Genomic DNA, 15915 nt, shown 5'->3' with positions numbered 1-15915 from the left:
AAGTTTAGTGAAAAAAATACGAGCTTACGGAATATCGGACCAGGTTTGTGATTGGATTCAGGATTTCCTAGAAGAAAGAACACAACATGTCATTCTTAACGGTTCAAAATCTGCAGATGTAGAGGTAATTTCGGGAGTACCGCAAGGAAGCGTGATAGGACCTTTATTGTTTACAATATACATAAATGACTTAGTTGACAACATCGGTAGCTCCGTGAGGCTATTTGCAGATGACACGGTTGTCTACAAGAAAGTAGCAACATCAGAAGACTCGTACGTACTCCAGGAAGACCTGCAGAGGATTAATGAATGGTGCGACAGCTGGCAGCTTTCCCTAAACGTAGATAAATGTAATATAATGCGCATACATAGGGGCAGAAATCCATTCCAGTACGATTATGCCATAGGTGGTAAATCATTGGAAGCGGTAACGACCGTAAAATACTTAGGAGTTACTATCCGGAGCGATCTGAAGTGGAATGATCACATAAAACAAATAGTGGGAAAAGCAGGCGCCAGGTTGAGATTCATAGGAAGAATTCTAAGAAAATGTGACTCATCGACGAAAGAAGTAGCTTACAAAACGCTTGTTCGTCCGATTCTTGAGTATTGCTCATCAGTATGGGACCCTTACCGGGTTGGATTAATAGAAGAGATAGACATGATCCAGCGAAAAGCAGCGCGATTCGTCATGGGGACATTTAGTCAGCGCGAGAGCGTTACGGAGATGCTGAACAAGCTCCAGTGGCGGACACTTCAAGAAAGGCGTTACGCAATACGGAGAGGTTTATTATCAAAATTACGAGAAAGCACATTCCGGGAAGAGATGGGCAACATATTACTACCGCCCACATATATCTCGCGTAATGATCACAACGAAAAGATCCGAGAAATTAGAGCAAATACGGAGACTTACAAGCAGTCGTTCTTCCCACGCACAATTCGTGAATGGAACAGAGAAGGGGGGGATCAGATAGTGGTACAATAAGTACCTTCCGCCACACACCGTAAGGTGGCTCGCGGAGTATAGATGTAGATGTAGATGTAGATACCTAGAAGTTCCTTCCAGAGAGCCACCCAAGGTCATTGCATCTGTAGTGATGAGCAGTTCCTCTCCAAATATGCTAAGGGTCTCACTGAGGCCTTCACAGACTGAAATTACCCTCCCAACCGTGTACAGAAACATATATACCATGCCTTGTCTCTTCAGTCACCCTCCGTGACACCCACAGCCTGGCAACAAAAGAGCACTCTTCTTGAATGGAGAAACTAAATCAGATTCTCTGACAGGGTTCAGATCCTCTTTGTGCCCAGAAATATGGATCATCCTCCCCATCACTCCTACAGTGTTATTCTGCCACCCACATAAGCTATGCGATATCCTTGTCCCTCCCTACCCCACCACTGCTCCACAATAGATAAAGATGCAAGATTTACTTTATACACTGTTCCACTATCACTTGGTGCAATCCTGCCACAAGCATTTCCAACCCCATCAAAGGCAGGAATACCTGTGAAAGCAGCCATGTGATCTGCAGAATAAGCAGCCATTGTGCTGCTTCCTATGTGGGGCCTGACAACTAACAAGCTATCTGTCTGCATGTCTCTTGTTATTCACCTTCCCTGCTGCCACTCCAGAACTACACATACCTTCTATCCCACCAACACTCCTACTAGTCTCGTCCCCTACTCTACTTCTCTCGTCTGCCATCCTCATTGCCGAGAACAGCCTCCTGACTTCGCACGTAGAAACCAATCCTGTCCTCTCGACGTATCTTCATACTCCCACTGGCAGCACAGTATCTTCCCCACATCTGCTTTGCGATCCCTATTTGTACCCACTCCATGCTGCCTCCTTACCCCCACAACCTACCCCAGCAGACTGCTGCTCATGTCAGATGCTGTGTGTGTGTGTGTGTGTGTGTGTGTGTGTGTGTGTGTGTGTGTGTGTGTGTGTGAGATGTTGAGCAATGAGCAATTGCTTTGTATGTCCCTGCCTATGACTCAGTACCTCTTCTATGCTGCAGGAAGCAATCTATCCATTTCTTATTGTTGTAAAAATGAAATAAAATTATTTTTATTGTCTTTATTATTGACTATAAAAGGAGATAATATGATTTGTCCCCCCCATGAACCATGGACCTTACCGTTGGTGGGGAGGCTTGCGTGCCTCAGCGATACAGATAGCCGTACCATAGGTACAACCACAACGGAGGGGTATCTGTTGAGAGGCCAGACAAATGTGTGGTTCCTGAAGAGGGGCAGCAGCCTTTTCAGTAGTTGCAAGGGCAACAGTCTGGATGATTGACTGATCTGGCCTTGTAACAATAACCAAAACGGCCTTGCTGTGCTGGTACTGCGAACGGCTGAAAGCAAGGGGAAACTACGGCCGTAATTTTTCCCGAGGGCATGCAGCTTTACTGTATGATTAAATGATGATGGCGTCCTCTTGGGTAGAATATTCCGGAGGTAAAATAGTCCCCCATTCGGATCTCCAGGCGGGGACTACTCAAGAGGATGTCGTTATCAGGAGAAAGAAAACTGGCATTCTACGGATCGGAGCGTGGAATGTCAGGTCCCTTAATCGGACAGGTAGGTTAGAAAATTTGAAAAGGAAAATAGATAGGTTAAAGTTAGATATAGTGGGAATTAGTGAAGTTCGGTGGCAGGAGGAACAAGACTTCTGGTCAGGTGACTACAGGGTTATAAACAAAAAGTCAAATAGGGGTAATGCAGGAGTAGGTTTAATAATGAATAGGAAAATAGGAATGCGGGTAAGCTACTACAAACAGCTTAGTGAACGCATTATTGTGGCCAAGATAGATACGAAGCCCACACCTACTACAGTAGTACAAGTTTATATGCCAACTAGCTCTGCAGATGACGAAGAAATTGAAGAAATGTATGATGGGATGAAAGAAATTATTCAGATAGTGAAGGGAGAAGAAAACTTAATAGTCATGGGTGACTGGAATTCGAGTGTAGGAAAAGGGAGAGAAGGAAACGTAGTAGGTGAATATGGATTGGGGCTAAGAAATGAAAGAGGAAGCCGCCTGGTAGAATTGTGCACAGAGCACAACTTAATCATAGCTAACACTTGGTTTAAGAATCATGATAGAAGGTTGTATACATGGAAGAACCCTGGAGATACTAAAAGGTATCAGATAGATTATATAATGTTAAGACAGAGATTTATGAACCAGGTTTTAAATTGTAAGACATTTCCAGGGGCAGATGTGGACTCTGACCACAATCTATTGGTTATGACCTGTAGATTAAAACTGAAGAAACTGCAAAAAGGTGGGAATTTAAGGAGATGGGACCTGGATAAACTGAAAGAACCAGAGGTTATACAGAGTTTCAGGGAGAGCATAAGGGAACAATTGACAGGAATGGGGGAAAGAAATACAGTAGAAGAAGAATGGGTAGCTTTGAGGGATGAAGTAGTGAAGGCAGCAGAGGATCAAGTAGGTAAAAAGACGAGGGCTAGTAGAAATCCTTGGGTAACTGAAGAAATATTGAATTTAATTGATGAAAGGAGAAAATATAAAAATGCAGTAAATGAAGCAGGCAAAAAGGAATACAAACGTCTCAAAAATGAGATCGACAGGAAGTGCAAAATGGCTAAGCAGGGATGGCTAGAGAACAAATGTAAGGATGTAGAGGCTTATCTCACTAGGGGTAAGATAGATACTGCCTATAGGAAAATTAAAGAGACATTTGGAGAAAGGAGAAGCACTTGCATGAATATCAAGAGCTTTGATGGAAACCCAGTTCTAAGCAAAGAAGGGGAAGCAGAAAGGTGGAAGGAGCATATAGAGGGTCTATACAAGGGCGATGTACTTGACGACAATATTATGGAAATGGAAGAGGATGTAGATGAAGATGAAATGGGAGATACGATACTGCGTGAAGAGATTGACAGAGCACTGAAAGACCTGAGTCGAAACAAGGCTCCCGGAGTAGACAACATTCCATTGGAACTACTGATGGCCTTGGGAGAGCCAGTCCTGACAAAACTCTACCATCTGGTGAGCAAGATGTATGAAACAGGCGAAATACCCTCAGACTTCAAGAAGAATATAATAATTCCAATCCCAAAGAAAGCAGGTGTTGACAGATGTGAGAATTACCGAACAATCAGTTTAATAAGCCACAGCTGCAAAATACTAACACGAATTCTTTACAGATGAATGGAAAAACTAGTAGAAGCCGACCTCGGGGAAGATCAGTTTGGATTCCGTAGAAATACTGGAACACGTGAGGCAATACTGACCTTCCGACTTATCTTAGAAGAAAGATTAAGGAAAGGCAAACCTACGTTTCTAGCATTTGTAGACTTAGAGAAAGCTTTTGACAATGTTGACTGGAATACTCTCTTTCAAATTTTAAAGGTGGCGGGGGTAAAATACAGGGAGCGAAAGGATATTTACAATTTGTACAGAAACCAGATGGCAGTTATAAGAGTCGAGGGGCATGAAAGGGAAGCAGTGGTTGGGAAAGGAGTGAGACAGGGTTGTAGCCTCTCCCCGATGTTATTCAATCTGTATATTGAGCAAGCAGTAAAGGAAACAAAAGAAAAATTCGGAGTAGGTATTAAAATCCATGGAGAAGAAATAAAAACTTTGAGGTTCGCCGATGACGTTGTAATTCTGTCAGAGACAGCAAAGGACTTGGAAGAGCAGTTGAACGGAATGGATGGTGTCTTGAAGGGAGGATATAAGATGAACTTCAACAAAAGCAAAACGAGGATAATGGAATGTAGTCGAATTAAGTCGGGTGATGTTGAGGGTATTAGATTAGGAAATGAGACACTTAAAGTAGTAAAGGATTTTTGCTGTTTGGGGAGCAAAATAACTGATGATGGTCGAAGTAGAGAGGATATAAAATGTAGACTGGCAATGGCAAGGAAAGCGTTTCTGAAGAAGAGAAATTTGTTAACATTGAGTATAGATTTAAGTGTCAGGAAGTCATTTCTGAAAGTATTTGTATGGAGTGTAGCCATGTATGGAAGTGAAACATGGACGGTAAATAGTTTGGACAAGAAGAGAATAGAAGCTTTCGAAATGTGATGCTACAGAAGAATGCTGAAGATTAGATGGGTAGATCACATAACTAATGAGGAGGTACTGAATAGGATTGGGGAGAAGAGGAGTTTGTGGCACAACTTGACCAGAAGAAGGGATCAGTTGGTAGGACATGTTCTGAGGCATCAAGGGATCACCAATTTAGTATTGGAGGGCAGCATGGAGGGTAAAAATCGTAGAGGGAGACCAAGAGATGAATACACTAAGCAGATTCAGAAGGATGTAGGTTGCAGTAGGTACTGGGAGATGAAGAAGCTTGCACAGGATAGAGTAGCATGGAGAGCTGCATCAAACCAGTCTCAGGACTGAAGACCACAACAACAACAACAACAACAATAATAATATGATTTGTGGCAAATTCCTGTTTGAGGATTTGGTGCCTATGCAATTTGTAAATTAATGACAAAGTACTCTGTGTTGTGTGAGTAGCATAGTTGCAGTGTTAGTAAAATCCTCTGTACATGTTTTACAGTGTTAATTTTTTTATTTTTTTGCAGTTTGAACCAGCATTTTCATTCATTTCATATATGATATATTACCCTCTAATATTGGTGATATTAGTCCTGAGTTGTTTCGCCGATGCCGCTCCAAGATTCTCTGAATATCCTACGGTTGAGGTGAGTATGAAAAAGATATGGGCGCGCACGCACGCACACACACACACACACACACACACACACACACACACACACACACACACACACACACACACACGTTTCATACACAGCACTAACCAAACCCTACAGATTTCTTCCACACTAATACGATTCAGTGTCACGTATACAGCTAATGTGGTCAGAGAGACTGACTTACATTAGGTAAATGTTGCATAACATTACGTACTTGGGTACCAGAGTCATAAATATTACACTGACAGTCAGTATGGAATGTAGCACAGCACAGTGGTCAGTGCCTTAATCTTTTGTGTGAAAGAGTATATGTTTGTATCTTGTGAAATACAGTGGAATCTTTCTTTTATTTCTAAATGTAATTGAAATACCTTAATTATTATTTTTATTCGGGCATAATCTGCATCACTTCAGGCTGGGGGCTGCCTTCATAGTCTCGGATGTAATTGAATTTAGCATATGTTAAAATTCAGGAGTAAGTAAAGAATACGTATTTTTTTGTTTTCTCAAAAGAAATTCCTGCCCCAAGATACAGACCTCCAAAAATGACACTGTGAACATCATTTTGAAGATGCGAATTTTGGAAAAAATTTTAAAATGCTATATCTCTGTAACAGTTCTAGATAACTTTTTTTTTTAATTTGAAAGGTAATTACTTTATAATTACAATGGTATCCTTCGTTTGGACATGTCTGTCAGAGTTCTTTTACTGTCGCCTTCTGAATTTTTTAATAATGTATAGAAATTTTTTTTCCAAAAGTGCCAATCCAGAAAAGTTAGATATTTTCTTCTGTTGATTAGTACCACATAGTATTGTATTATCTGCAAAGGAGAGCTTCCACTTTTAAGTTGGACAGGCTTTGTTTCAAAAAGAAAATCATTTTTTTTTTTTTTTTTTAACTTTCAAGGGTAATGTATGTCTTCACTGAAGTTGTTTCTTACTAATTTCTTTGTTGCAGTGTTTAATTCTATTGTCTTTGTTGCAGTTATTTCTTATCACTTTCTTTGTTGCCGTTCTTACTTTTCACTTTCATTGTTGCAGATATTTCTTAACTTTGGTGTAGTTTCTTGCAGTTTATCATGGTTGTTCATTGCAGGTTTCTGTATTGTAGTTGTTCAGTGATAATTTGTTTACTGAAGAGGCTTCTAAGAAATCTGAGACCATCCAGTGAGTTCTGTGTTTTCGTGAGGAATTTGCCAGTTGACGCAGTTGCAGTATATTTTGTGATTAGGACTGTTTGAAATGTCTTCTGACTGGAGCCATGGGAGAGTGAAGTGTGTTAACTATCTGCATATCCATAAAAGAGTGATAAGACAAACGAACACAAAAAAAAAACAGACTTTGTTCAGTTTGGGAATAAGTGTTCTCATTTGTAGACTGTGTTGCAAAGTGAAGATGTTTCCAGTGATGACTATTTGTGTTCTAAAAGTTTTGACAGAATAACAGCATTGGTAGTATCTGAAGAAGGTGAAGCCTCCCATGGTGCAGATTCTGCACCAATACAGAAAGGATTAAATACCCTGAATCAGTCAACAACCGGTACAGAGGTCGGTGCCAGTCCTGTTAAGAAACCGTGGTCATTGAAGTCGAGTCGTCATCTCTATGCATCAAGAAAGTGCAGAGAAATTACTAAAGCTGTGGATGAATACACTGCAGCAAAATTGACCACTCTCTTCAAAGTAGAAATTCCATCTTAAGAAGAAAATGAACCAAAGCACTCTTGCAATGAATTTTTCACAAATATAAATTCAGCTGTTGAATACTGTGCATACTACAGTGAAAATGTGCAAGTTCCAGAGACATGTTCAAAGAAAACAATGTTGAACCGCATTCCATCAGTATCAAAGTGCATGGTAGACAAATCAAGAAATGTGAGTCTGTAAGAGGAGTCTTTTTGAAGACCAGACTCCAATTATGGTCATCCTGTAGAAGCAGCACAAGTTCAAATAGTGCAGTCAATTTATCTGGAAAAGAAATGGGACTATTCTCACCAGAGTGCCAACAAAAAGACACTATAACTGTAACAGTCGAAGGCCAAAAAGTTGCGAAAGTGAAGAGGTACAAGATTCGCAGTATTAAAGAAACTTTTACAATTTATAACAGCAACTATACAGCTTCACATATTGGAAGATCAAAATTTTATGCACTATGACCTAAGTGGGTAGTTCCACTCCCACCTAGAGACGTCTATTTATGTGTGTGCTGCACAAATTTTGAACATTGTCTGATTTGATCCATTATAAATGGACAACATCAAAAGAAGTGGCTTAACACACACAAAAAAACCACACTTGAAAAATCGTGACTGGTAGCAGAAGATTTATTTATTTATAAACAAACCTATTTGAACATTGTGGTGGTAACGTTGAAGAACTTACTGAAGCGTGTGACATATGACACCTTGATTTATCGTGTGAAGTCATTAGAAGTCTGTGATGTACAGTGAGACACTTGTTTGTTTCAAGAATGTGGTGACTGCCTGGAATGGGAGGACTGTCTTTACAGACACTTGGCTGAGAAGACGTAGCAGATAACTCTGCTGAAATTACATATGTGACATCAGAGGAAAAATCAACTAGTGAAGGTAACTGTTACCTTTGACAGTTTCATTGATGAACTTGGTAAATGGTCAGTGAAAGCAGTAACACACCAGCATCTGAAGAAATTGCAACAGCACCACATTGCAGAAGTGAAAGGGTGTGTACAGACTGAAGAACTATGTTCAGTACTTCACTGTGATTTTGCTGAGAACTGGTCTGTAATCCTACCACAAGAAGTACAAGGGTATCATTGGAGTAATGACCCGGTTTCAATTTTTACAGGAGTGACATATTTTCAAAACAAGACCACAAATGTCATAATTATAAGTGATGACACAGGACATGACTCAGCATGCGCTTTGCTAGCAATGGGCAAAATTCTTCAACTGCAAACAGGGAGTGAAGATATTATTATTTCTAATGGTTCTCTTAGTCATTTTAAAAATCATTACCAGCTGTTAGAATTGAGTAAGTCGCTTGTGTCAACTGACTGGGTATACAGTGCTGCTGGTCATGGAAAGGGGCCTTGTGATAGTGTAGGAGGCTTGCTTGAAGAACCATGCTACAAAACATTACCTTTCCAGACCAAATACAGCAGCAATTCAGAATACTGGGGATTTTATGAGAGTTGTGAAATCTTCTACATCCACAGCCCTCATTCACTTGTTCAAAGAGGAAATCGAAGAATTCTGTGAGCAGAAAAAAGAACAATGGTCCAAACAAACTACTTCTGTGAAAGGACTTCAGAAGACACATTTTTGGACTTAAATGATGAGCGAACTCCTATTGCACGCACTTTAAAGAGCAAGAAAGAAGAAATTTCATTCTTTCGGTCAACACCGCAGAAACAGCAGGATAATATTCAGATTAACAACCTGAGAAAGGGATGTTTGTGGCGTGTATGTATGACTGTGACTGTTGGATTGCAGATATTATAGACACCAGTTATGAGTTAAATGAAATTGTAGTGAACTTCATGCTACCACATGGACCAGCTGCTGGATTTAGTTTTCCAGCTGAAGGACAGCAACAACGCCATCAGTGCTCACTTCCTGTTCACAATGTTTTGAAGACTGTAAGTGCTCCAGTTCCTATTGGTACAACAGGAAGGCATCACTTTATATCAAAGGAAGATACTGAGGGAGTGGAACACATTTTTAGTTCATTGACTGGCTAATTCCAGTGCAAAACAGAGTGGTAAGAAGTCGTATTAATTAAAACCTTTAAGTCTTTGGACCTTTCACATACATTTTGGAACCATTCAAAATGCTTGAAAAATTAATCACTTTTGAATACATTATGGGCACAGCAGTGATCAATGTCTTATAGATAATTACTATTAAAAACAGTCTTGATCACGATTTATTTAACAAAGTGACCGGTTTCAACCACTACTGTGGTCATCTTCAGACCATTGAGTAGGAACCTCTTTCTGTTGAAGAAGTGATTCTTCAACAGAAAGAGGTTCCTACTCAATGGTCTGAAGATGACCACAGTAGTGGTTGAAACCGGTCACCTTGTTAAATAAATCGTAATCAAGACTGTTTTTAATAGTAATTATCTTGAAAAATGAGTCTGTTACTCATCTTTCAAAACTAAAATTATGTTAAATAAGGCTAGGTTTGGATTTTTATGAGCCTGTTATGTGATGATGTAGTAATAAAACATGTTTTATGTATGACAAAAATTTCAGTTGTTTATAAAACCTGTTCAACCTTAAAGTGGAAGCTCTCCTTTTCAGGGAATGTACGAGGGTAGTTTTTTTAAGTAAGGGCCATTTTTATTTTTAAAAAAGATACAAATACTTTTGTAAAAAACTTTTATTTTCTGATTCTACACACTTTTACCTATTTTTCTACATAGTTGCCTTGTTTATTTAAGCACTTGTCATACCGTACAACTAAGTTTTTAATTCCCTCTTCAAAGAATTCGGCCGCCTGCTTTGACAGCCAAGAGTTCACAGCCGCTTTCACTTCGTTGTCGTCATTGAAGCGCTGCCCGCCAAGATGGTGTTTCAGGTACCGGAAAAGGTGAAAATCGCTAGGAGCAAGGTCGGGGCTGTATGGTGCATGGTCCAAAACTTTCCAGCCAAAAGAATCAATCAAATCCCGAGTCTTTTGAGAGGTGTGAGGCCTAGCGTTATCGTGCAGGAGCAAAACTCCTTTTGTCAGCATGCTGCGCCTTTTGTTTTGAATTGCTCTGAGGAGTTTCTTTAGAGTTCCACTGTAGGCATCAGAGTTGATTGTCATTCCTCGTGGCATAAAGTCCACTAGCAAAACACCGAGCCGGTCCCAGAACACAGTTGCCATAATCTTGCGCTTTGACAGCGTCTGTTTGGCTTTGACCTTGACGGGTGAGGTTGTGTGTCGCCATTCCATCGATTGTCGCTTGCTTTCGGGAGTGATATGGGATACCCATGTTTCATCTCCAGTGACAGTTTGACTCAACATGTCATCCCCTTCGTCCTCGTAACAAATCAAAAAGTCCAATGGAGTGGCAAATCTCTTCCCTTTGTGGTCCTCTGTGAGGAGTCTGGGTACCCACCGAGAACACAGTTTCTTAAAGTTTAGGTTTTCAGACACAATTTTGTACAAAACCGATCTTGAAACTTGTGGAAATTCCAAAGAAAGAGTGGAAATTGTGAATCTTCTGTCCTCACGAATCTTTGTTTCGACTGCAGCCACCAAATCATCAGTGATCACAGAGGGCCGGTCTGAGCGTTCGTCATGGACGTTTTGACGGCCATTATTAAACTCTCTAACCCATTGGCGCACTTTACCTTCACTCATTGCATTCAAGCCATAAACTTCTGTTAACTGACGATGAATTTCTGCAGCTGATAGGCTTCTCGCGGTCAAAAAACGTGTCGCTGACCGTATCTCACACGCGGCGGGCGATGCAGTAATCGTAAACATTATAAAGTAGCACAGCGATGCGTACACGTCAGCTACAGAGCTGCAACTTGCATCAGTGTGAACGGGAAGGATGCCGGCAAGTGGCGCGGTGGCTTGTTGCGGCGTCCGTGCGAACATACGCGCGAACGGCCCTTACTTAAAAACCAACCCTCATAGAACTGTATGGTACTAATAAAATTTTATGGATTGGCATTTTTGGAAAAAATTCTATAAATTATAAAAATTCAGAATGCTATAGTAAAAGAACTTTGACAGATAAGTCCAAACAGAGGATTTCTTTGTAGTGATAAAGCAATTCTCTCTCAAATAAAAAAACCCAACAAAATATCTAGAACTGTTCCAGAGATACAGCATTTTAAAATTTTTTCCAAAATAGACATCTTCAAAATAGTATGCACAGTGTCATCTTTGGAGGACTGTATCTTGGACCAGAAATTTTTTTGGAGAAAACAAAAATACATGTTCCTTACTTAGTCCTTCATTTTAACATACGCTAAATTCAATAACAACAGAGACTATGAAGGTTAAGATTTTTTTGTAGCCTGCCTGAATTGATATGGACTGTGCCTTCAGTTAATTGATTTAAATGTAATTTTATTAAAAGTTATAATACTTTGTTACTTCATTTTCATTATTGTATTAACTTATTTTATTTACTTTTATTTTTCCTCATATCATTCTTTCTTCATTTGGACTCTGCCTGCATCGTCTATAATCTCCCAACAAAGTGCCAATGAGGACTGCTCATTGGTTGGTAAAGTGGCAGTTCATGTAGTCAGTGTGAGGATAGTTTCAGGTAGCCAATGAATGACTGCATGAAATTATAATTTGTTTTTTAGTGCTGAAACTGATTTTTTTTTCTGTCTTGAATTTGCTCAAAGGGGTTAGCTTTAATCACTGTGAACAAAGCGATCATGAATTTAGTTTGGCCACTGACTGTTACTGCTTTTTCTCATATACATTGCAAATCTTGAGTTTGTGGTTAGGTTAAGACAGGGCTACAAAATGCGTTACCTGCCACAGTTAAGTCATTGGTCACTTAACGTTGGCTGTTGACAGAGCATCTTGCATTTCCATCATACCACGTGGCGTCTGCATCCAGCATTGCTCCGACACATTAACTGTGTGTGTGAAGTGACTTGCCGCCAAGTTTGTGTTACCTGTAACTGATCGGTAGCTGGCAGCCGATGTGGCAACACAGTAGCAGCAAGTGACAGGCATCAGCTATAAGTAATTTTGATTGGACTTCTCTCTCGTCGTCACACCAAGAATGACACAGACAGTTAGCAGTTAAATTGTTTAGTTTCTCTTCTGTTCTATGGTCCATATCAAGAATTACAGCTTTTGCAGTATTACATGACAGCAACTGTTTTAAAATGTTAAGCACCACCATCATTATAAAATGCCTTTGCCACTTCTATTGCTCATTCATTCAAGAGTACATTGCTGAAGCATTTCCGATCTACACGAAACCTATTCGCAGTTACGAATACAAACAACCATCAGCTGTATAAGGGAATGATGACATGAAAATTTGAGCCAGACCAGGATTCAAACCTGCATTTCTTGCTTTACATAAGCGGCCGCTGTACCTGCTTGGGCTATCTGTGCATGACCCATGGCCACACACAAAGTTCTGCATTTTATTGTTCCTGCATCATGACTTATGCTCGACACATATTACATTATTCCCTTATAGGACAGGACATTTCAGTTGAAAGTCGCTGTCTGTTATTGTCAAATGAATACAAACTTTTGCTACTTTTAAACATACCGTATGTGATGCAGTTAAACTGTTTTCTTCAAGACTTGATGGTTCGGGCAACTCTTCCATTACTTTTTTTTTTTTTTCTTATCCACTCTAACACATCATTCATTATGAGATCAATTTCCCATTCCTCATTGAATACACAGTTTTCAATAGTCTTTCTTTTCAATATTCTCAAGAACTGTAATAGAAAAATAGCCACAGTAACAACCAGAATCACATGGAGTAATAGCCACAGTGATAAGCAAAACGGCAATCGGAATTATAGTGCAATGTAAAGGAGAGTAAATCTGAATAAAGAGGGGAGGGCAAGGAGACCAAGGAAAGAATGATGCTTCTTCTAAGTTGTATAAACAGTCTGAGATGCTCCAGAACCATTCCCCTGGCCCCCTTTCCCCGATGATAGCTGATAAACAAATGAACCTTATGGTGTGGCAGGGCCTCAATGACACTGTGTGAGTAGAGTTGGAGAGGGAAACACTAGGTAGAGGGGAGTTGCTCATTAGTCATCCATTGCCAGTCCTATCTTACTGTCTCTAATCACCGTAATTTACTGTTACTACATTCGCAGAAATCTTGGTTTGAGTATTTACGTTTCAGTATTGGATATAATTTTCCAAGTATGGGAAACACTTCTTCAGTATCAGGTGGTTTTTAGGTCATTCCTAATGAGCATTCTGTTTCTGCCATATCACTGTTCGCTTCAATTCTCTTCTGTTCCGGTTTTCCCACAGTAAATGTTTCACTACCATACAATGCTGTACTCCAGACGTACATTCTCAGAAATTTCTTCCTCAAATTAAGGCTGATATTTGATATTAGTAGGCTTCTCTGACCATGAGTGCCCTTTTTGCCATTGCTAGTCTGCTTTTAATGTCCTCCTTGCTCCATCCATCACTCGTTGTTTTACTGCCTAGGAAGCAGAATTCCTCAACTTCATCTACTTTGTGACCATCGATCCTGATATTATGTTTCTCGCTGTTCTCATTTCTACTACTTCTCATTACCTTTGTCTTTCTTTGATTTATTCTCACTCCATACTGTGTACTCATTATACGGTTCATTCCATTCAGCAGATCATGTAATTATTCTTCACTTTCACTCAGGATAGCAATGTGATCAACAAATCATATCACTGATATCCTTTCACCTTGAATTTTAATTCCACTTCTGAACCTTTCTTTTATTTCCATCATTGCTTCATTGATATACAGATTGAACAGTAGGAGTGAAAGACTAAACCCTTGCCTGACACCCTTTTTAATATGAGCACTTCGTTCTTGGTTGTCGACTCTTATTATTCCCTCTTGGCTGTTGTACATATTGTGTGAGACCCATCTCTCCCTATAGCTTACCCCTATTTTTCTCAGAATTTCAAACGTATAGCACCATTTTAAATTGTTGAACGCTTTTTCCAGGTTGACAAATCCTATGAACGCGTCGTGATTTTTCTTTAGTCTTGCTTCCATTATTAACCGCAACACCAGAATTGCCTCTCTCATGCCTCTACCATTCTTGAAGCCAAACTGATAGTCATCTAGCACATCCTCATTTTTTCCATTCTTCTGTATATTATTCTTGTCAGTAACTTGGACGCATGAGCTGTTAAGCTGATTGTGTGACGATTCTCGCACTTGACAGTTCTTGCCATCTTCAGAATTGTGTGGATGATGATGTTTTCAAAAGTCAGATGGTATGTCGCCAGATTCATACATTCTACACACCGTGAATAGTCGTTTTGTTGCCACTTCCTCCAACGATTTTAGAAATTCTGATGGAATGTTATCTATCTCTTCTGCCTTATTTGATCCTAAGTCCTCCAAAGCTCTTTGAAATTCTGATTCTAATACCGGCACCCCTATCTATTCTAAATAGACTCCTGTTTCTTCTTCTATCCCATCAGACAAATCTTCCTCATCATAGAGGCTTTCAATGTATTCTTTCCACCTATCTGCTCTCTTGTCTGCATTTAACAGTGGAATTCCCATTGCACTCTTAATGTTATCATCCTTGCTTTTAATGTCACCGAAGGTTGTTTTGACTTCCCTCTATGCTGAGTAAGTCCTACTGACAATCTTTTCTTTTTAGATTTCTTCACATTTTCCGTGCAGCCATTTTGTCTTAGCTTCCCTGCACTTCCTATTTATTTCATTCCTCAGAGACTTGTATTTCTGTATTCTTGACTCTCCTGGAACATTTTTGTAGTTCCTCCTTTCATCAATCAATTGAAGTATTTCTTTTGTTACGCATGGTTTCTTTGCAGTTACCTTCTATTGCCTATGTTTTCCTTCCCAAATTCCGTTATTGCCCTTTTTAGGGATGTCCATTCCTCTTCAACTGTACTGCATTCTGTGCTTATTCAGTAGAGTTGTAATGGATACTACAGTCCTCTTCCAGAGTTGCAGTACCTTATTTCGTTTGCTGTGCAACTTGTCATTTTTCAAGAATCTCATTTTATTGATGCTCACTCACTGATCCCTTGCAGATTTTGTGCTTTGTAAGAACTGGATCTGCCCTTTAAGGGCTTTGAGTGGAGTCAGCACATTGGCCAGTACGGGCGTCGTTAGTATGTGGATCCCCCTTCATACTGCATTGGAAGCTGCTGTCATCCAGGACCATTTGGTCTCTGTGGTCATGGATGAAATCTCTCTCTCCCTCCTGACAAGCCGCCTATGCCCTATGTCCCAAGTGCCCTCCTTCAGCAACTCCTTCCTCATTTCCTCCTCCTTGGGGATTTTAATGCTTGTCACCATTTGTGGGCGGTGCTTTTTCGTTGTCTGGATATCTTCATAGAAAAGGTTCGTGTGGAACAAACCTTGGCTTTCTTAATGATGGTTCATGTAAACATTTTAGTGCCATTTAGGACACATTCTCTGCCATTGATCTTCCAATCGCATCCTCTCCCATTCTCTCTTCCTCACACTGGTTGCCGCACAATGACCTCTGCATTAGTGACCTCTTCTTGTTAATTCTCT

At 40.0% G+C, this 15915-nt stretch overlaps 1 protein-coding gene across 5 annotated transcripts in view; it reads left to right on the top strand.

The window, feature by feature from the left end:
• Positions 1-15915, top strand: part of LOC126194752 (multidrug resistance-associated protein 1) — a 390212-nt gene that overhangs the window by 218857 nt on the left and 155440 nt on the right. For all 5 annotated transcript variants that reach the window (XM_049933031.1, XM_049933029.1, XM_049933033.1 and 2 more), the window contains exon 7: positions 5585-5704. In XM_049933031.1, coding sequence (XP_049788988.1) covers positions 5585-5704 — 120 coding nt within the window. The remainder of the gene's footprint in view (positions 1-5584; positions 5705-15915) is intronic.

This window comes from Schistocerca nitens, chromosome 7, assembly GCF_023898315.1.
Source record: "Schistocerca nitens isolate TAMUIC-IGC-003100 chromosome 7, iqSchNite1.1, whole genome shotgun sequence".
In the NCBI taxonomy this organism is placed as follows: domain Eukaryota; kingdom Metazoa; phylum Arthropoda; class Insecta; order Orthoptera; family Acrididae; genus Schistocerca; species Schistocerca nitens.
This window is presented reverse-complemented; position numbering and strand designations above follow the sequence as displayed.